Source organism: Galeopterus variegatus, unplaced genomic scaffold, assembly GCF_000696425.1.
Source record: "Galeopterus variegatus unplaced genomic scaffold, G_variegatus-3.0.2 Scaffold1311, whole genome shotgun sequence".
Taxonomy (NCBI): Eukaryota; Metazoa; Chordata; class Mammalia; order Dermoptera; family Cynocephalidae; genus Galeopterus; species Galeopterus variegatus.
This window is the reverse complement of record NW_007727422.1, coordinates 95,729-117,683: the sequence shown is the minus strand read 5'-3', so window position 1 is coordinate 117,683 and position 21,955 is coordinate 95,729. Positions and strand designations below refer to the sequence as shown.

General features: G+C 40.0%; 1 protein-coding gene across 1 annotated transcript in view; it reads right to left on the bottom strand.

Moving 5' to 3' along the window:
* SMG1 (SMG1 phosphatidylinositol 3-kinase-related kinase) overlaps positions 1 to 17,203 on the bottom strand; it is a 96,582-nt gene extending 79,379 nt beyond the window's left edge. The window contains exon 1 of the mRNA XM_008576207.1: positions 16,782 to 17,203. Within this exon, the coding sequence (XP_008574429.1) occupies positions 16,782 to 16,876 (95 nt within the window). The 5' untranslated portion in view covers positions 16,877 to 17,203. The remainder of the gene's footprint in view (positions 1 to 16,781) is intronic.
* Between the last annotated feature and the right edge of the window lie 4,752 nt (positions 17,204 to 21,955).

Sequence of the window (21,955 nt, the reverse complement as noted above, 5' to 3'; positions counted from 1 at the left end):
TAAATATATATATATATATATATATATATATATATATATATATTTAAAAAAAGAAATTGCTATAAAATGGCAGAGAAAAAAATAAAAAATAAAAAAAATAAAATCTCTTTGAGGATAATTAAAGCTTAAATTTTTTCTATTCTCTGAATTATTTATATTATTTTAATCTTGCTTCTTTAAAATAAACCATTTTTTTTAAAAAAAATCTATCTTCCTTGCCTTCACTCACTTTTTAACCCTCTGTCATCTGGGTTCAAGCCCTCAGCACACCACCGAAACTGTTCTGCCAAGGTAGGAACTGCCCCTCACGGCTTTCTTGTCTCTCAGATCCCATGAGCCTTTTTCAGTTCATCTTCTCACACTCTTTCTCAATAACATTCTGAAGTGTTTTTTCTTTTGCAACTTTGATTCCAGTGAGTGACTCTCTCTACTTTTTCCCTGTCCAAATATTCTCTTCCTTCAGTTCCTCCTTTAACCAGCTTAGATTTCATGGTCTATCATTTCAATAACACTCTTGTCAATTCCCTTAATATTTTCCCTACACCAATCTGGCAAAACCCCAATCCCGGATAAACCCGATTATGAAGTACCCATAGGTAAGCAACACATCCCTAGGTCCTACAATGTTTATCTCCCACTCTCTGCATGCACTATCCAAACCTTCCCCCTTCTCTTCAAATGCCAACTTATCCTCCTAACCCCCTCCATACACTCACAAACACACAAAAACTCTCTCATACTCTATACTTTAAGGGGGGGTGGGAGGGACAGGACACAATTCGGAACATGTCTGCACCAAATTCTATGCCTTGATTAGGATTCCATCTACTTCCACCTTCTCTTAACTTTTCAAATACTCTCTCCAATGAAGTCTACCTTTCCCACTGAATTAAATTCTCCTCCCCTTAAACATGTATAATTTTCTAATGTCTACCATTTAAAAATACATGCCTCTCCACCAACCTGCCTTTGGTCTTTGCAGCCAAATTAATAAGGCTATCTATACTCCCCATGCTGATTTCCTCACCTCTTTTAGCACCTCAACCCACAATGACCCAACTTCTGTCCCATCATCCTTGGCAAAACCCACTGACCTCCAGGCTGCTAATCCAAGATTTATTTCAGGCCCCAATCTACTCACCCTCTCAGCACCTTTCATAGGGCTGCTGAGTATGATTGACCAGTTTTGCCCTGCACATTGGTGCCTTGCAGAATGAGGTAGGCTGAATGAAAATCCCCTCTTCTGAAAATTCTTACAATAACCCTCATGCTCAGATCCTGAGAATTCAAAGTAACATGAATGCTCCCTTCCTGGTCCTATTTTATCAGGCTGCTCTCAGGCTCCTCTACCAAACCACTAAACCTTGGAGTTCCTCAAAGTGTGGTCTCTATTCATCTCATTTGTAACTCTCCCTCAATCCATGCTGATGGACTTACCTCCCATATGTAGGCTTCCATCATAGATGTCCACTCTGAAGTCGAGACCTATCTATATAACCGTTTAAAAAATTATTTCAATGTTCTAATGCCTCAAACACAACCGGCTCCTTTCCTCCCATGCCCATTTTAATAAATGGCACTACCATCAGCTATTTTCTAATAAATGGCACTATTTGATCAAACACTGTATGTCTCCCATTTCCAATTTCCATCTTTATCCCAACTCTTCTCCACATTGCAATAATAATAATTCTTATAAGACACAAATCTGATGTTATTTCCACCGCCCTTAACATCCTATATACCTTGCTTCCCTTTTCAGCTAAATCTGTCAATCACCCCTTTTACACTTTATGCCCCATCCACTCTAACCTTTCAGTGCCTAGAAAGTATCACCTTGCTTAGCCCCTGCCTGCCTAGAACTTGGAACAGGCTTGTCTTCACACCTCACCAATCCTAGCTTTCTCTTTATTCCTTCAAACCTCAGCTTTCCTTTGAGTTTCTGATTCCCCTGAGGCTGGCTAGGAGTCCCTGCTATATATGTGCTACCAGAGAACCTAACAGTTTCCCTCAGCTTTTGTACCATTTGAAATGCTTATTTAATTGTACTCTGCCAAGAGACTGTAAATACCAGAAAGACAAGGACCTGTCAGTTTTGCTTATCATTGTATTGTAGCCCACTGCCTAGATGGCATTAAAAAAAAATCACGTGTTGACTAAATGATTGCCTATTATCATTGAGGCCTTGCTCTTGACTCTGGAATTCCGTCCCCTAACCTAACCTGACACTAACTTCTGCAAGACTCAGCTTGCACCCCACACTTCCTCTCCAAAACATCCTACTAAAAATCAACAATATTTACCTGACCATTTACTACAAGAACACTAAGAGCTAAAGATTCCAAAAGGTGAACTAAGATGGTTCCAACCCTCTAAGAACTTAAAATCTAGTAAAAAAAAAAAAAAAAAAGCTAAAAGTACCAGGAGTATAAAATGCTGGGATTTTAGAAAAAATCCCATCATTTTGATCTTCAAACTCTTGAAAGCACTCAAAGTGTGTCCGCATGAGTTCACACTGCAGGTTATACTAGTTTCAATTTGCTCACTTGTTTGAGATGTTAAATGCTTGCTCATATAGTGATTGCTGCAAGGAGGGGGAGATAGACTAGAAGATGACAATGGCTCAAAATCCATTATGATTATTTAAATTAAGTAAAAGCTTTGTCTTTTAACTTAAAACTTCCATAACTAAAGTTTAGTCAACTCATAACCTTAAAATATACTTTTCGAGGGCCAGCCTGTGACTCACTTGAGAAAGTGTGGTGCTGATAACACCAAAGCCACAGGTTCGGATCCTTACATAGGGATGGCCAGTTAGCTCACTTAGAGAGCGTGGTGCTGACAACACCAAGTCAAGGGTTAAGATCCCCTTACCGGTCCATCTTAAAAAAAAAAAAAAAAAACCCAAAAAAACAATAACTTACTTTTCTGAGTACAAAAAAAAAAAAAAGCCAGACATAGAAAGAACTGGCCTCATCAATACATTTAAGTGCATTCTAAACTTTTTTTTTTTTTTTTCTTAAAGATGACCGGTAAAGGGATCTTAATCCTTGACTTGGTGTTGTTGTCAGCATCATGCTCTCCGGCCATCCCTATATAGGGATCTGAACCCGTGGCCCTGGTGTTATCAGCAACACTCTCCCCCAAGTGAGCCACAGACCGGCCCTTAAATTTTTAAATCTATTCAACATGCATTTTTAAAACCTTATTTATTTTTGTGCAAGGACACTTTCAAGAGAGTAAAAAAAACAGCACAAAAACTCAGAGAAAATACTTGCAAATCATATATACACGTCTGATAAGGGTGTAGTATCCAAAACATATGAAGCACTCCTACAACACAACAAAAAAAAAACCAAATTTTAAAACGGGCAAAAGACTTAAATTGACATTTCTCTGAAGAAGATATACAAATGGCCAGTACGCACATGAAAAGATGCTCAAATCATCAGTGATTAGGTAAATGTAAATGAAAACCACACTAAGAAGCCATTTCATACCCACCAGGATAGTCATATTTAAAAAACAAACAAACAAAAAACCCCCCAGAAAATAGCAGGTGTTGTGAGGATGTGAAGAAATTAGATCCCTCATACATTGCTGGTAAGGATGTAAAATGGTACAACTACCTTAGAAATCAGTTTGGCCATCTCTCAAAATGCTAAACATAAAATTATCATATAACCCAACAAATCCACTCCTAGATATATGCCCCAAAGAACTGAAAACAAATGTTCAGACAAAAACTTGTAAGCAAATGTTCATCATACTATTCACATTAGCCAAGAGGTAGAAACCCAAATGTCGGGCCGGCCCGGTGGCGCACTGGATAGTGCGCCGCTTGGGAAGCGCGGCGGCGCTCCCGCCCAAGGGTTCGGATCCCACATACAGACCGGTTCCCGCTCACTGGCTGAGCGAGGCGTGGGAGCGACGCCGAGGGTTGCGATCCCGTTGCCGGTCCCCGGTCCGGTACGGGGGCAACACTGAGGGTTGCGATCCGTTGCCGGACACGGAAAAAAGACAAAAGACAAAAGACAAAAAAAAAGAAAAAAAGAAACCCAAATGTCCATCAAAGAATGAATGAATAAACAAAATGTGGTGTATCTATACAATGGAATTATTACTCAGCCATAAAAAGGAATGAAGTGCATGCTACAACATGGATGAATCTGGAAAACAGTATACTTAGTGAAATAAGCTAGGCACAGAAATCCACATATTGTTTGATATGTGTACAGAATAGGCAAATCCACACTGAAAGTAGGACTGTGGTTGCCAAGGGCTGGAGGGGAGAGAGGGGAATGGGAAGTGACTACTCATGAGTACAGGGTTTCCATTCGGGGTGATGAAAAATTCTGGAACTAGACAGTAGTGATGGCTGGACTACACTGTGAATGTATTTAATACCAATAGATTTTACATGCATTTTACCACCATAATTTTAAAAAACTTATTTATGACATTCTTGAAAGGACAAAAGTATAGAGAAGAAAAGATCAATGGTTACCAAGGGCTAGGGATAGAAAGTGACTACAAGGAGCACACGGAAATAAATTTTTTTTTTTGGGGGGGGGTGATTCTATTGCTTGGTTATGGGTGGTGGTAGTTACACTACTTAAATGGCATTTGTCAAAACTGAATGAACTACATGGCATGCAAATTGTACCTCAATAAGCCTGACTTCAATGGAAACACATTTCTTTACAGTAAAGGTAAAAAGTATAAGAAGACTTCATTTATTTTTAATAATTAAGTATTTCATGTCTTATATTGCCTACCATATTTAGCCATTCTAAATGGAAAAGCAAAAATGTAGCACTGGCTTAAAGTCACTGTGCTTTCCAATGAAAGTGTCTGAATTAATCAGGCATAAGAAGAGGTGGAACTTAAAGCTCAGAAAGGATTAACCTAGCCAAGATGCAGAAAGAAACTTATACCAGTATAAGACAGCTGTCACCTATACTAATAGTAAAATGTTATAAATTTCTAGCACAATAGCAATTTTACTGTCAATGCCTGAAAAATGCCTCAGATAGTCTGTATAACACTTTATTTAAAAAAAAAAAATCTAGAAATTCTTGGTATTTTATTGCCTATCCATTCTAATGGCTTCCAAAACTCTGGCTAAATTCTCACTGATGACTGAGACAATGCAAAAAATGTAAACAGAGCCAAAACACTAGGATAGTAAAATCAGAAAATCATTGGCTCAGACGGAAACATCAAATCCACTGTTAATTTAAGTATTCTGAGATTCTGAGATTCATATCCTACTAGGTATTGAGAATACTGATAGTTGTAAAATCTGATGATTTTACTTTCCAATACAAATGTGAGTTCAGTGTTCCTTTAACAAAAATGATGTTGTTTATGCTAAGTAATTCTTCACCTAAAAATACCATGTTAATCTGACTTTCTCCTTGCATTTATTTTTAACTAGCTCACAGCCTTAAAGAGAGACCCTGCTGCAGCTCTTAGTTGCATCTTCCCCTTTGTCAGTAAATCCTGGAAGTACTCTACAAATATCCCATTCGGCCTGGGAAATTGCCAAGATTGAAAGGAAATCTCTTACTCCATGACCTCCCTAGTAGAGGAAAGACAAAAAAGACTGAAAGTCTACAAAAAACCTCACACGCACACACCCCAGGGGTCTCCAGCTAAATGCCAAACATAGTCCATTAGGACAGAGAAGATTAAAAATCACTAAGTTACATACTGCAGGAATCCAAAAAGAAGAGTCACAAAACCAAACTTGGACTCCATAATCCAGGAAAAGGCAGAGTGATGTTTTGTAATATAAGAAATGTGTGCAACCATCTTTAAAAAGTCCTGAAAATAGGCAAATAATGACGGTAGAGTTACTCCGTTCAAGTTCCTCCAGCCAACAGACTCAAGCACATCCCCAAGGGGCTGACATGTTTATAAGATTCTCTAACAATTACTCATTTTAAATTTTCCTTTAAAAATAATCTTAAATAGCACTGTGGTTTCTTTTAAAAATAAATGTACTGTGTAACACATAACAGTATTACCACTTTTACAGGTGACACTGGTCAAGAAAAATGATGTGGTCACCAAAAATCACTTACAGCACATTTAGAAAAATATTACGCAATTTGCACATAGGTACTTTTAAATAAAACTATTATTAAGTTAGGCATTTACTGCCACAATATGGGATAGTATACCCTACCGCCAAGGTTTTTGGCACCAAAAGGGCAATATTCTACCATGCAACTACCATGCATCCCTGAATATGCACTACATCTTAAATGTAATAGCAAACATGAAAAGGCACTACTGGATTTCATATTCCACACCAGTTATTCTCAACAATGATGAAAACATTACCAGAAGTATCTAGAGGACATTTTCAAATTATATACATGACCCCAACACTCTTAAAAAATAATATTCCTTAGAGAAGAATCCAAAACACCTTGGGTTCTATTTCTAACATCACCAAGGCAATTATACAAAGACAACAAGTGCATTTTCAAATGGGCTTTGATTCCTTTCAACATTCCCAATAACTCCTACAAGACACATTCTCCTTAGGTATCCTGGGGTAGGAAAGAGGTTGAGAACCACTGTTAAACGCCAAATCGGTAAAGAAACATGCTACCTGTAATCAGAGATAAAATATATACGGTAAACCTTACTTAAGCATCAGGACCTCTTTTCCAGAGGCGATCCTTAAGCAGCCATTTCCTACTGCTTAAAAATAAATAAAAAAGGGCCTGCACGGTGGCGCACTGGAGAGTGCACCGCTTGGGAGCACAGCGGCTCTCCCGCTGAGGGTTCGGATCCCATGTGGAGACCAGTTCCGCTCACCGGCTGAGCGCGGTGCGGGCGCAACACCGAGGGTTGCAATCCCGTTACCGGTCAGTAAAAAAAGACAAAAAGGAAATAAATAAATAAATAAATAAATAAATAAAAAGGTATCAGATAAATCTCAAAAGGTATGGTCCCATAAAACAAATAACTGGGAAAGAAAGATATTTTTCAGAATAATCATACTGTTCTTCTAACCGTAGGAAAACATTATACGAACAAAGTTTTTGGTAGCTATTGAAACACACTAGTAAGCAGCAATCAAGAGTCAAGAAATGGTGCTCCCACTATGGTCAGCAGAAGCCAGAAATGTAGTGAGGTATTTATACCTAGACTTATGTTTAAGAAAGCTATAAAACAGTTCAAAATCATCACTTCAGCCACTTTAAACCCGCAAGATCTATATAAACCCCATCATTTTCTTTCGTTACATTTTATACTAAACACATTTTAATCAAATTGTTTTAAGTGGTTTAAAATAAGTAATTTTTAAAATTCCCTTTACAAGAGAAAAATCAATGTCTAGATACGAAGTTCCTTAGGAGACAGCAATCATTCACTCATTTTGAGTAAATCTGTAGTACTGCAATTTAGAAGGGTACCAAAATCTCATGATTGCTTCATACTGTATATACATTCTTATAATAATACATAATTTCATTAATTCCTATCTTTCTTTAGAAGATGTATATGGTTTTCCCTGCTCCGTGCCCCCTGTATTTAAAACTATTATTCTGGCAGAGTATAATCTTTCCATGATTCTGGCATCCTCCCTACTTCATTAAAAATAAAATGATGTATACACACATGCTAAACTGGGGGAAAAGACAAGTCAACTGCTGTTCTTATAAAAATCCTTTTTTTTTTTTTTTGGTGGCTGGTCAGTGTGGAGATCCAAACCCTTGACCGTTGTATTATCAGCACCACGCTCTATCCAACTGAGTTAACTGACTAGCCCCTAAAAATCAATTTTTAAATTCCAACTTTATAATAAAAGTTAAGTAAGTTACAAGCTACTTTTTAACCTACACTTTCTCTATTTAATTCAATTTGTACCTGCCCTCCAATATATACAAACAGTTACTAAAATTGTTTTTGCTGGCTTATAATTTCAAGTGGTAATAAGTTCTTAAAGTGTGAATAAGAAGATACAGAGAAAAAAATAATGATGCAGATCTATGCTGAAATTCCTCACTAGCCACCTTGAAATAGGCTTATAGCCTAAATGAAAGCACACTAGAAAATGTGGAAAGAGAACCACTACATTGGGGAGTAATTAAAAAAATATATTGGTGGGGACAGAATTAAAGTATGCATATAAACAATATCATGAATGTCGTATGCCATACTTAATAGAAATTTAACAATTACATGAGCTTCCACTGCATATATCCTCTAAAAGACTTGGCATGACACACATGTACTCTGAACGGAGAAAAATGAAATTTGAAGTAGATGAGATGTATGTGTGTGGTGTGTATATAGTAAATTCTAAAACTTTTTTTTTTTTTTTTTTGGCAGCTGGTCAGTATAGGGAACTTCTAAAACTTTTTGAGGAAAAAGGGTCAAAAAAGGAAGTTCTTTAAAATTCTGAATTCGGGGCTGGCCTGTGGCTCACTCAGGAGAGTGTGGTGCTGATAACACTAAGGCCACAGTTCAGATCCCTATATAGGGATGGCTGGTTAGCTCACTTGGGAGAGTGTGGTACTGACAACACCAAGTCAAGGGTTAAGATCCCCTTACCGGTCACCTTTAAAAAAATAAAATAAAATAAAATTCTGAATTTGACTCAGACATAGCAACACAAATAGCATTTGTGTAGCACTTGAACAGTTCTGACAGCTATTTCCCAAACTTTGTACCTAACCCTCATAACCCTGTATCTCCAGAAAACAAGAATTACCTCCTCAGAAGGACAGCTGGTAGTGCCAGTACAAAAGACCTTTGTCTTACCATTCTTAGTCCATTTCTATTTTCATGTCATCAGTCACTCCTAAGATAAATATTTGTGAAGACTCAATACAAAAAATGCACACATTCTTAAATAAGTATGCCTGAGAGAACAACCTAGAACACCATGGCTCTATTCCTAACTTCATCAATGCTAATACAGCAAGTGGATTTTTATCTTTATTTTCTATTTTTTGACAGCTGGCCAGTAAGGGGATCCAAACCCATGACCTTGGTGTCACAAGGCAGCACTTTAACCTACTGAGCTAACCTGCTAGCCCAAGTGTTTGAACTACAAAAGTGGGGAAGAATCAAGAGGAGTCAGTCAAAGGGTACAAAGTTTTACATATACACGAGGAATAAGTTTTGAGATCTACTGCACAGCAGGGTGACTACAGTCATTAACAATGTGTTGTACATTTCAAAATAACTAAGTAAATTTCAGATGTCTCACCACAAAAAATGATGAGGTGACAGATACGTTAATTAGTTTGATTTAATCATTCCACATTATATACGTATATGAAAACATCACTGTACACTAATAAATGTGTACAATTACGATTTATTTAAAATTAAAAATAATATTAATAAAGAGTGAGGAGAAAAGCAATAATAATGTAATTTTTACAACCTGAATAAGATTACAATAGAAAGGTAGGTAATACTAGCATAGTAAGTCTACAAGATAAGCCACTTTAATTAAAAGGCTTCTTTTACAAAACTTTATTTCATAATCAGCGAATTGATTACCCCACACATTCAATCTTTACTACTAAGCCTAAGCTAATTTACAATTTCAAAGCCTCAAGAAGCTAAAGAGCAAGAGGCATGGGTTTATTCAAAGAATTAAATATTCCAAGATGAAAATTAAAATTTTAAACACACACCACACATATAAATCTTTTAAAATCAGAAGATTAAAATGCTAAAGGGGGCAAGAGTAAAGATAACTTTTCAATCAACAAATTTAAATAAGAGAAAAAATAAACTCCAAGAGCTCTAGTAAAAAAGAAAAAGGTTACCAGTGCTATCAACTGTAGAGGAAAAACTAATATATAAGGATACTTCAAAAAAAATTCATAGAAAGGGCCAGCCCCATGGCGCACTAGGGTGAGTGTGGCGCTGGGAGTGCAGCAGCGGTCCCGCTGCGGGTTCGAATCCTATATAGGGATGGCCGGTGCGCTCACTGGGTGAGTGCTGTGCGGGCAACACCAAGCCAAGGGTTGCGATCCCCTTGCCGGTCACAAAAAGGACAAAAAAAAAAAAAAATCATAGAAAGTAATTCAAAACATACACGGAAAAACAGAATTAAAAGATAATACAGGGGCCGGCCCGGTGGCGCACTGCTATAGTGCGCTGCTTGGGAAGCGTGGCGGCGCTCCCGCCGAGGGGTCGGGTCCCCCATACAGACTGGTTCCCGCTCACTGGCTGAGCGAGGCACGGGAGCGACACCGAGGGTTGCGATCCCGTTACTGGTCACGAAAAAAGACAAAAAGGATAAAAAAAAAAGATAATACAAATCCTTCCATGAACAGTTTGAAGTACCCTCGTAGGTCACTATATACAATGTCCAGTACATATTCATTATGTATTCAGTGGAGCCTTTTCCTAAAAAAGGTATTAATACATCGGATGCTGCCCAAAAATAAAGATCTAGTAAGTAGTAAGGTTAAGAATTTTTTAAAAAATCTGTAGGTTCCCAAACATGAGTGAAGTGAAGGCACCACAGAGCCATTAATAATTTTCCTGTGAACAAATAAGAGCACTGCTGAGATTCTTTATGATGCTAAAAAGGGATTTAAAAAAAAATAGTGTCTCCATTTATAAGCAAAGAAAGAGCATAACGGGAAGTTCCAAAAAACCTATAATTCTGATACCAGAACCACCTCTGAAAAAGGTTTTTAAATAATAAATACAACATCCTAGATATACCATGAATAATAATATGACTAGCAATATTAACCTCCAAAGAAATAATTCTAACAGGAATCCAATTTTCTTTTTTGAAAAGGTATCAAAATTAATAGGAAAGAAATAATTCACTATGTTTAGAAATCTGTTGATTCTGGAAAAATTTGGGTTTCATTCCCCAATCAGCAGGCATACAACTGGCAAAAAGTTTGTTTCCCCAGGCATTCTAACGGCATGCCAGAGGGCTCAACCCAGTGCTTAAATTTTTAGTGATTAGATTGTTTAAATAACATACAGATAGATACAATAGATACAGGATGAGAGGTCAACAAGTAAAAGAACTTTAAACATATGAGCAAGGTATCTTCCAAGAAGGATGAAATCTATGAATCTTAAATTACCATATTCTTTCTTCTGTAAAAGATCTGGCCACCTCAGTCCATTAGAACAATGACTCTTTGAACTTGCTCAATCAGCTTGTTTAAGTTGCTGCCTCAGGCTAACCCGGCTGCTATAAGAGGAACAGTTCCCTCAAAATTCCTCCAAAAGTAATAGTGAAGCAAACTCTGGAGTTAACTCTAAATATAGAAACAAACTTGCAGAATCCTATTTTCATGTATTTACTTGATAAAGTACTCTCAAATATTGAGTGAATACTATTTATTGATGCACCAGCATGGAATAAGGGGATAACAGAAGTAAAACAATTATACAAGATCCATGCACATATAGTTATGTTTTACTGGGGAAGACACAAAAATTTCGGATAGTAGTTAAATACTATAAAGAAAACCAGGGGTGGGGGTAATCCAACGTAAAAGTCTCTGTATCTTGACTGCGGTCTTGCTTTCAAAGGTGTATACATTTGTCAAAATTCACTGAACTATTATAGGTAAATTTTCTCTTAAGGAAGTATCACAATGGAGTTCAAAAGAGAATTCAACTTAGAAAAGAAAGATACACTCAATCGACTACAAGATGGGGCAGAATTAACATTATAAAACCAAACATCTCTGCATAAGCAAACATGTGAGAATGTAATAGGATACACTCTATATTTAAAAACTATGCTAGAGCATCTCACATAGGAATTAAACTGCACAATTTCTACAATCTTTACTGTCAGGCCTCTATACAAGAGAAGGTAAGTTTCATTTTGTAGTTCCGAAAATAAAATCTGCTCTGAGAAAACTTTAAGATAGCCAAAGACAACTAAAATAATAACAATATGAAAAGACACCAAACAAACAATAGCTTGTGTGAACCCATAAAGAGTAGTCCAACGAAAGAAATCTCAGGTATTTATTGTAGGTGACTAGGACAGGGAGTAAGCTAGTGCCTACTATGACAGGCAGTGAAGGTAGGAAATCCTGAGAAGTTGTAAGAATTCAGTGTTCCCAAAAGACACCATGGACCACACTCCATTTTTTATGTATGATATTTCATGTAAGTGTCCTTACATGAATTGAAGAGTGAGTATATAAAAAGTATCATTTTAATGATCATCCTCAATCAATATCAGATAACGAATAAGGGGTTTTTGCTTATAGAAATTCCCACATATTGGACTGAATATTTTTGTCTGAACTTAAATTATGAATTATAAACAGAAAGGTCCTTAGCAGTCTCTTGTCTAGACTGTTCCAAAAGCCCCCTACTGTGTTTATACCCACACACATACTCTTCAAGAAGCAACTAGATTTATTCTTCCTAAATTATGCCACTTCCCTGTTGTTAAAACTTCAACCGTTCCCTAAAGGAATTCAAAATACACTTAAACAAAGATTTGAGGCCTACAAATCCATTCCAATCTAGTTCTTCAGCTTCACCTCTTACTTACATTACTCCCCACAGGTACCCCATCCCTCTATCCAAACTGAGTTTTTGTTTTTTTTTAACCAAGGACAACCTACATTTTGCCATATCCCAACTTCTATTTTTTTGAGAGATTCCCCCCAATTTACTATGTCAAAATTGTACAGAACAATTTCATCACTCCACTGCCCATGCAACTGTATAGCTTACTCTCCTCTGACTCTCCGGATCTTAAACTCTATTAATCACATATAAAAATAAGTATACGAAGAATTATATCATAATATCCACATGCTTTTACAATAGCAAAGCCCTTTTCTTACCTTCCATACTAACCTATAACTTCCTTGAAGACAGTGGTTTTATAAGTCATAAAAATCCCAGGGCCGGCTGGTTAGCTCAGTTGGTTCAAGCACAGTGTTATAACACCAAGGTCAAGGGTTCAGATCCCTGCACCAGCCAACCAACAACAAAAAAAATCCATAACACATCAATTTTTACTGAATTATAAGTATTTCATAATCTCCTTTAAAAAAAAAAAAAAAAGCTTCAGTTATACTCCCAATTTAAAAACAAACCAAAACGTTAGGGAAAAAAAGGATCAACTTAAAGATAAAATTGCCAAAAGTTTCACAACAAATGTTTTAATTTTATAATGAAAAAAATAACCCCCCCCCCCCCCAATTAAACACCCATACACAATTAGCTGAAAAACCTCCATAGGGCATATGGAAATCATTAAATTCTACTTAACTAAAGTTGCATTTATAACTATAAAACATGTTACACCACATAATTTTATCCTCTATGTATTTCACTATATTACGTACTTATGGACAGACTCATAAAAGGCCAAATAGACAACTCTGGTTCCAAAAATCCAGCTTTTCACAACATCAGACATACTAGTATCTGGCTTTTCTAATATCACAACACTCACCTTCTATCTTTTGGTCTGTCACAGTAAGGAATAATGATATTTGTACTTTGGGGAACTTTGATCTGTCTACATTCCACCAAAAATGGAGGCTGTTTTTAATATACAGTAAGATCAAAAGTTGGGGCACAGTAAGACACCCACTATGTAGCAGTACTTCAAAGAGTTCATGGAAAAATAGAATTAAAAGATAATATGTATCTTTCCATGAACTTTTGGAAGTACCCTTGTCTATCTGTTAAATGAATAAAGTTCTAAGACTCTCAAGTGTAGAAGTAAAACCTATTTGTCTTTTGTTGACCTGAATGCTTTCTCTTCTGCTGAATTAATTTAGTTAATCTTAACTTGACTTCAATGTCAACTTAATGTCATTTTGGTCTATTAAAATGAACAATAAGTTCCTTGAGCTCATAAAAATGAAGAAAAAAGTATAATAATTACACATTTAATTTTAAAACAAATCATTCTGATCTCTATCTTGACGGGTACAATTAGAAGATAACTTTCTAAAACAAAGTCAGGAAAATGATAAACTTTAGCTATTAGTAATAACTTTTTAGGGGAGAGGGGAAAGAGGGCAAAACATCTCCACAGGTCAGGCATCCCTTTAGTTCTAAGAAAGCAGATGCATCCAAAAGCTCCCCAAACCTCAACTTTTACGTTTAAGGGATCCACAGATTTTAAGAAATAAAACTGACCTAAAAGCACTCATTTGCCTAACCATTTTTGAAATGCTGAGAACAGAGTGAATGAAAAGGAAGATTATAAGCCAGTGCTACACAAATGCTTGCTGTTGAAGATATGCTTCTAGAAAAGGTGGGCCTGGTTTGTTGCCATATGACACCATTCAGCCACGTGGAACATTTCCTTTCAGTATGTGTGAAGTATCCTGTGTGGTCACGATTGACTCAGCAGTCAGTTTCAAGACTAACTGGCAAACTATCACTAAAAGAAAATGAAAAGAATTGCTTTTTTAAAACCCCACTTTTTCAAAAGCCTAAATCAAGTAAAATAGAATACCCCCCCCCCAAAAAAAAATATATACATATCAGGGAAGAAACAGAAGAGAAAAGGCAAAAATTTTCTTAAAAATCAAAATGATTTAAATGAACCATAAAAAGTCTGCCTGTCTGGAAAAATAAACCCTCATTTAATCAAGAGGGGAAGATCAAGCTCCATTCTGTCAGTTAACTAGAGTCTGTCATCTTTCTGAAAAGAAGAGGGGACAAATAACAACCTCAAATTTAACTTAAGAAAATTTATGACTTGGCAACATCTGAGGTTTTTTATGGACTATTTAACAAATCAACTATGGTGACTTTGCAAATAAATCAAGTTATGCTATAGGGTGTATCCGATACTTCTCTATTACCTCTACAACAGGAGAAAACCAAATATTTCCAACTTCCTAAGGAACTTTTGTTATTCCATGTAACCAAGCACATCAGACAGTATCATCTACCTAGGTATCAGGTTATAAGACTTTGTTACAGAGCACAGCTTCAAAGAAAGCTTAAATCCTCTCCCCACAACTGTGCACACTCACATACAATCAGCCAAGAAATAAAACACTTCAAGGAAACAACATGGATAATATTTATAAATAACCCATGTACATATTCCACAACTACATAAGCCATTCTGATCCATACCTGTCAGCGATGAAGTCAGATGACCCCAGCAGGTGGTTGCAACTCTGCTACTCCATTTGTTTAGAACTATAAGCTACAATTTATTATTTTACAAAAGCTCTAGGACTATTTGGGAAGGGCACTTTCGCCCTCTAAAAAGTTACTAAATTCTCTTAATATATATACCGATTACAATACTGAAAACTAATGGAAAATCTGCTATTAAAGAGCAGCTCTCAAATGTCAAATTCAAGCTAATTTATCACCTAATTTGTTACATGCCAAAAAATCAAATTTCGCACATTTCAATAAAAGTGCAAAACAACTAAGTATGTCAATTACAGATAAAAATACTTAACACTAGTCAACTAATTTTATTTAAAGCACTCACAAACCCTACTTGGTATAGAGCAAGTCAGAGCTACGTTTTTCAAACAAAAAAAAAATTTTTTAACTACTTATCTCAATTCTGGACTCGGGCATTAATTTTTAAAGTCACCTAGTTACATCAGTTCTCAAAAGACACAGTATTTGAGAGGACATATAAAACAGAATAACAGGTGTACCACCTATTAGCCAAAGATTATTTCGATGCTTCTATCAAGTCTTAAAATGTTACATTCTAACATCTTACCAAATTCTTTACTTTCAAACACTGCTGGAATTACCTGTAACTATCGGGAAGCAAACAGGCATCCCAACATACCCGCATTAAAGCTCCAGGAATCAACTAGCCCTAAAATATATTTATATACATTTAGGGAGCACTTCTGGTCACTGGGTTAAATCCCAAATAGTTTCTAAATAATACAAGCACATATTCGGTAAGAGGAGTATAAATAAACCAGTCCAAAATTAAGCACAACTGCCCCATGACTAATCATAAAGACAAAATGATTAAACTATTTTTTTAAGAAAAAACATAATGTGCCTAATATATTCAAATCCTAGGCCCTAAGCGGTCTGAGATCAAATCCTCCATATAGGAGGAAATTCTCTAAGTCAGCGACCGAGGAGTTCACAAGCGTCGAGGTACGAATAGCCGTTCACCAGAATAACTGCTCCTGCACTTGGAGAAAATTTCATTTCCCAGGACCAAATTGGGTCGATCCCATTAAGTCCTACAATCTCATCTCATGCCGTACTAACGCCCTGCCTCAAGTCAGGATAACCCCTTCGCTGGAGTTTGGGCGGCTTTTGGTTTTTGTTTTTTTAAAACACTAACACGTGGGGGTCACAGAAGAACACGATTAAGGCGGTCTTTCAGGTGGGAGCCGAAAGGCTGAGGAACCGAGGAAGTGAAGAGGCTACAGGGCGGGTCCTGGACTCTCAGGACGGTTCAACTCAAATCCCAAGTTGGAGGGAGGTGGTTAAGGAGAATATCTCCCACCACCACCACCAGGCCTCTTTCTTCACCCTCCATGACCCCAAGCTCTAGGCCAGTGCCTCCGCCGGGCGTGCTGGGTCTCGGCTCCAGCACCAGAGCTGAAACGCAGAGAAGAGAAGGCACTTAGGCCTCGCCTCCCAGCGGCCTTTCCTCCCCCAGCCCGGGCGGGAGGAGACCCAGGAAGCCGCGCCCGGTTCCCGGGGTGGGGGAGGAGGACGTAGGCCGCGCCTCCCAGCCCCGCGGCCCTAGGCCTTGGCCTGCCCGAGGCGGGTCCCGGGAGGTCGGGGCAGCGGGCTCGGCGCCGGTCACCCACCTGGGTTGCCAGTCATTCCAGCTCCGCGGGTACTTGGTGCCGGTGCCGCCGCCGCCGCCGCTGCTCAGCCGAGACGCCGGGGCTCTGCGGCTCATTACCTTCCCCGACACGACATGGCCAAGCGCCGCCGCCCGAAGAAGCGCGAGTCGCCGCCCGAACCGGCCGCCGCCGACGCTCCGCTCCGGCCCGGGGCTGAGAAGGAAGCCGAGAAGGAGAAGGCGGCGGAGGGCGGGGGAGTCGGACGGCCGTTCCGGGTTCCGCCTGAGTCCGCAGCGCAGGACGAGGAGGCGGGAGCGGCGAAGAGAGGAGGAGGCGGAGGAAGGGGAGGCGTCGTCTCTTCCAGGACCGTGAGCGGACAACGACGCCGGGGCCCTGGAAGACGAAAACAGCGAGGAGGAGGCGGTGGCGGCGGTTCCCCACGCTCACACGGCCACGGCTTCCCCGCCTCCCGGCTCCGCCCGCTGCGCCGCCGCTACCGCGCGGCATGCTGGGAGCAAGGGGCGGGGCCAGCCCCCACTGGGCCAGGATGGAGGGGCGGGGGCTGGCGCTGGGGGCGGGGCCTGCATGGGGCGGGGCCGCAAGCGGACCGCCCTCCCGCGCCCGCGGGCTCACCTCCACTCCCCGCGGTCGGCTGTCCGGGCACCGCCGTGGAGGCTCATGGGAGAGGGGATCTCCACCACCGCCCCCACACGCATCCCCTCCCACACACTCCCCGGAAAGCACCTGACCGCCGAAGGCCGGGTAGTCAGGTGTAAACAGGCGTCCAATCAAGGATCTGCGGTGAGGGGGCTGGTGCCCTTGCGTGCGCGCGCACACAGGCGTGCCCTTAGAGTTCACGTGCGCCCGCCTTCCCACCGTCTGCGAGAAAAAGTGAAAATAGTAAGACGGAGAAGGGTGGATATCCACCTCCTCAGCTCCCACCTGAAATGTGGCCGTCGAGTCCTGACATCTTGAACATTTCTTCACAATATAGAAAACTAGGGGGAGGAAAGGAAGTACCCACGGCCACCAACTGCTTTCCCCTGTAACGTGAAAAGTGCTTTGAAATCCTCTCACCCTAACACGTGCCCACTTTCCCCAGCAGAAGGAGGCTGGCTAGAGGGGGGCAAATCTAAGCAATGTCTCCCGGCTGACACTCCCGCCGAAAGAATTCACTAAAGCATGTGATACATAACGTGGATGCAGATATATTTTAAAAAGATGGGCAAGATGCACATCAAACTAGGGTCCTTTCGTTCCCTGTATCAGCCAGCCGTCAAAACCAAAAAAACTAGTGTCTTAACCTTATGTGCATGAAGGGTCTTAACCTGTTATTTTGTGTTGCAAGGAGAAAAGCTTTATATATGGCTTATGTAATTTAAAATTGTTACCAAGATGCTGGCCAGTTAATTCACTTGGTTAGAGTGGTGCTGAGAACACCGAGGTCACGGGTTTCAGATCACCGTACTGGCCAGCCACAAAAATAAAATAGTTACCAAAAGTACTTGAAAATTATGAGGAGTTTATGTCTCCACAGGCATACATACCCCTTCAACCTTGGTCTTCTTGCTTGTGCCCACCAATCCCTCACTAAGGGAGGATCCTACCGGTTCTAGAGGATGGAAAGTCAGAATTTCTTTTTTTTTTTTTTTGGCGCCTGGCCAGTAAGGGGACCCTAAGCACTTGACCTTGGTGTTACAACACCACCTCTAACCAACTGAGCTAACAGGCCAGCCGGAAAGTGAGAATTTCAAATGAACTTCCCTTATTCAGAGGAAAAGAAACTCCTATGAACTGGTGCAGACATTTTACTCAACACAGAAATCCCCACTAGGAGTTGGTCAGACCCAAGCATGGTCACCCACCTGTGTAAAAAATAAATGCAATAAAACTGAATGAACGTATCGAGTGAAGAGGGATATATCCCCCATGCACACACTCCGTTCTAATACTTGTCCTAGGTACCCTCACACTTGCCACCTCCCTCTTGCTAAGGGGAGGATATGAGGAAGGGTTCTACCAGTTGCAAAAGAAGACCTACAAGAGGACCTCCTTTCCTTCCTGTTTACCATTTCCTCTTCCCTAATCTCTTAGGATGAATCGAGTCCCAACATTAGGGCCCCCTCACTCAGTATGGTCCTCTCTGGGAGACTGTTATTCCTACAAAGTATTTTTGTTTTGTTTGTAGTTAATGTTCAATTACATAAGCAATAGTCACTACATTGTCCTCACATATTTTTTTACTGTACAGCCTAAGCATGATTTATTCTTTCATTCAGCATTCAGCAAAATTTATTGAGCACCTCCAACCAAGCATTTGGGGAGAGGGCAGTCATCAAGACCCAATCCCTGCCCTCAAGGAATGTAGAGAGTAGGGGTTAGGGAGCTGGATCTATTATAAGAAATGAATAAAATACTCATGTTTGCTTAATTTGGTGTTACCACTGTGCCAGCCTCTCTTTCAATCTGGTGAGAAATGCCTTCTCTCCCAAAGGCTTTTCTTGATTGTATATTCCGAACTTCCTTGGATCCATGTGAGTTGATATTCCCTCCTCTTTGGGACCATCATTCTGACCCATGAGCAAATGGCTGATGTGGCCAATTAATCGTTCTGACTTCCTTAAACAGTAATAATGATGCAGTGACCAAATTATGTCAATTACTCAAATTCCAAAATGAGTAGCAGCAGAATAACTAGAACCTCAGATCCCTGAGAAAAATTTCAGGAGTCCTGTTCATTCAAATTACAAAACAACAGCAGAATCATTGGAAGGAGGGTTCTGGGTTCAAATTTTGACTCTCCCACTTATAAGAGGAGAGGGCATCAGCAAGCTCCTGACTCTCACATTAAAATGCAGATAATAATAATAGCACTGACTTCTTAAGGATGGTGGTTGGATTAATAGAAATATTGCATGTAAAGTGCTTCACACAATGCCTGCCACACAGTAAGCAATCCACAAATGTTAACCAAAAATCAGATCTGCAATTTTCTGAAGCACATGGCTATTTGGATGACATTTTGACCAACGGAGAAAAATAAAGGCAGTCAGCAGAGGCTGTGTCCAGTTGCTCAGTTTCTTATTTGTATTATTATTATTATTTTTTACTTCTCCCATAGAAATAATTAAGCCTAAAAAACACTCAATGTTGGCAAAAGGGTGGTATAGTGGATTGAATTGTGTCCCCCTAAAACTCCCTGAAGCTTGAATTGTATCCCCCAAGTTTTATGTATTAGAGACTTAGCGGGCCGGCCCGTGGCTCACTTGGGAGAGCATGGTACTGACAACACCAAGTCAAGGGTTAAGATCCCCTCACCCGTCATCTTTAAAAAAAAAAAAAGAATGGATTAAAAATGGTGGTCAGGGAGTGGTTCTGAGGGCTTTAAAAGAAGAAAGTATGTCTCTCTGCTCTCTCTGCTTCCACCATCTTGCAATGTAAGACCCCTGTGTCACTGTCGCTGCCACCAGATGGACTTTGGACTTCCCAGCCTCAGAAAACTGTAAGCAATAAATTTTGTTTTTCTTTTTTTTTTCCTTTTTGTCTTTTTTCATGTCTGGCAATGGATCGCAACCCTCAGTGTCGCGCCCGTACCGGACCGGGACTGGCAACGGGATCGCAACCCTCGGTGCTGCGTCCGCACCTCGCTCAGCCAGTGAGTGGGAACCGGTCTGTATGTGGGATCCGAACCCTCGGCGGGAGTGCCGCCGCGCTCCCAAGCAGCGCACTGTAGCAGTGCGTCACCGGGCCGGCCCTAAATTTTGTTTTTCTTTATAAATCACCCAGTCTCAGGTATTTCTGTTTTAGCAACACAAAAAGGACTAATACAGGTGGTGTGAGGACACAGAGGTGGGAGAGTGTCATTTGGCAGAAACTTCCTGGAAAGCAATTTAACGGTGTGTATCCAAAGACTTAAAATACCTTTCCCCCAGTAATTCCACTTCTGGGAAACTATCCTAAGGAAATCTGCCTCACCACAGCCAGAGTGATTTTCTTAAAATAAAAATCAGGTCATGGCACCATCCTACTTTTAAAACGCATCAATGGCTTCCCATTCTTCTTAGACTACAATCCAGACTCATCATTACTAATTGCCTACAAAAGGCTGTAAAAAATCGGGTTTCTCCTATAATGTAAACATCCCAGAGCAGCTTGTATCCATAATAGGATCTTAACAGTGGTTCTCAATTTTGTCTTCCCATTAGAATCCCCACACCTAGGCCACATCCTGGATGGATTAAATCAGAATCCCTCAGTGTAGACCTAGGCATCAGTATTTTTTAGACCTTCCCAGTGGGCTCTAATCGGCCCCCAACATTAAGAACCACTACTTCAGGGGCTGGCCCGTGGCTCACTTGGGAGAGCATGGTGCTGATAACACCAAGTCAAGGGTTAAAATCCCCGTACTGGTCATCTTAAAAAAAAAAAAAAAAAAAAGAATCACTACTTCATAGCCCCAAAGCACTGAAAAAGTTATCAATGCCCCCATCCCCACCTCCCAACATGTGTGGATTATAAAGACAATGCTAAACCACTGGGAAAAACTGAAAGCCCAGTTTTTCCTACTACTTGGATACACTCAAAAAATATATCAAGTATGAGTAACCCCCAAAATTTTCAAAAAAAAAATTTTTTTTTCTCATTTCTTTTAGTGGTTCTGCCTCTCTGGTTCCATTTCAGCATTTCTCCATTCTGTTCCAGTCATAGGGACTGGGTTTCTGTTCCCGGAACACACCAAGCATCTCTGGCCTCTGAGCTTTTGTACTTGCTATTCCTTCTGCCTGGAATGCCTTTCCTACCTTTGTTCCTATCAGGGTTGGGACTAACAGGAGGCGACCGTGGTGCCTAGGGTTCAAAATTTAAGGAAGCACTCACTCTCAAGGTCATGCACATGCTGACCTTGCACTTACATAAGCCTGCAAGTGAGTCCCTCCTTAAATTTGGGGCCCTAGGCAGCACATTTCCACCCCCCCACACCCATCTCATTTCTTCAAAGAGGTGTGCCTTAGGGCCAGCCCATGGTTCACTTGGGAGAGTATGGTGCTGATAACACCAAGACCACAGGTTCGGATCCTTATATAGGGATGGCCGGTTTGCTCACTGGGTGAGCATGGTGCTGACAACACCAAGTCAAGGGTTAAAATCCCCTTACGGGTCAATTTTAAAAAAAAAAAAAAAAAAAAGAGGTGTGCCTT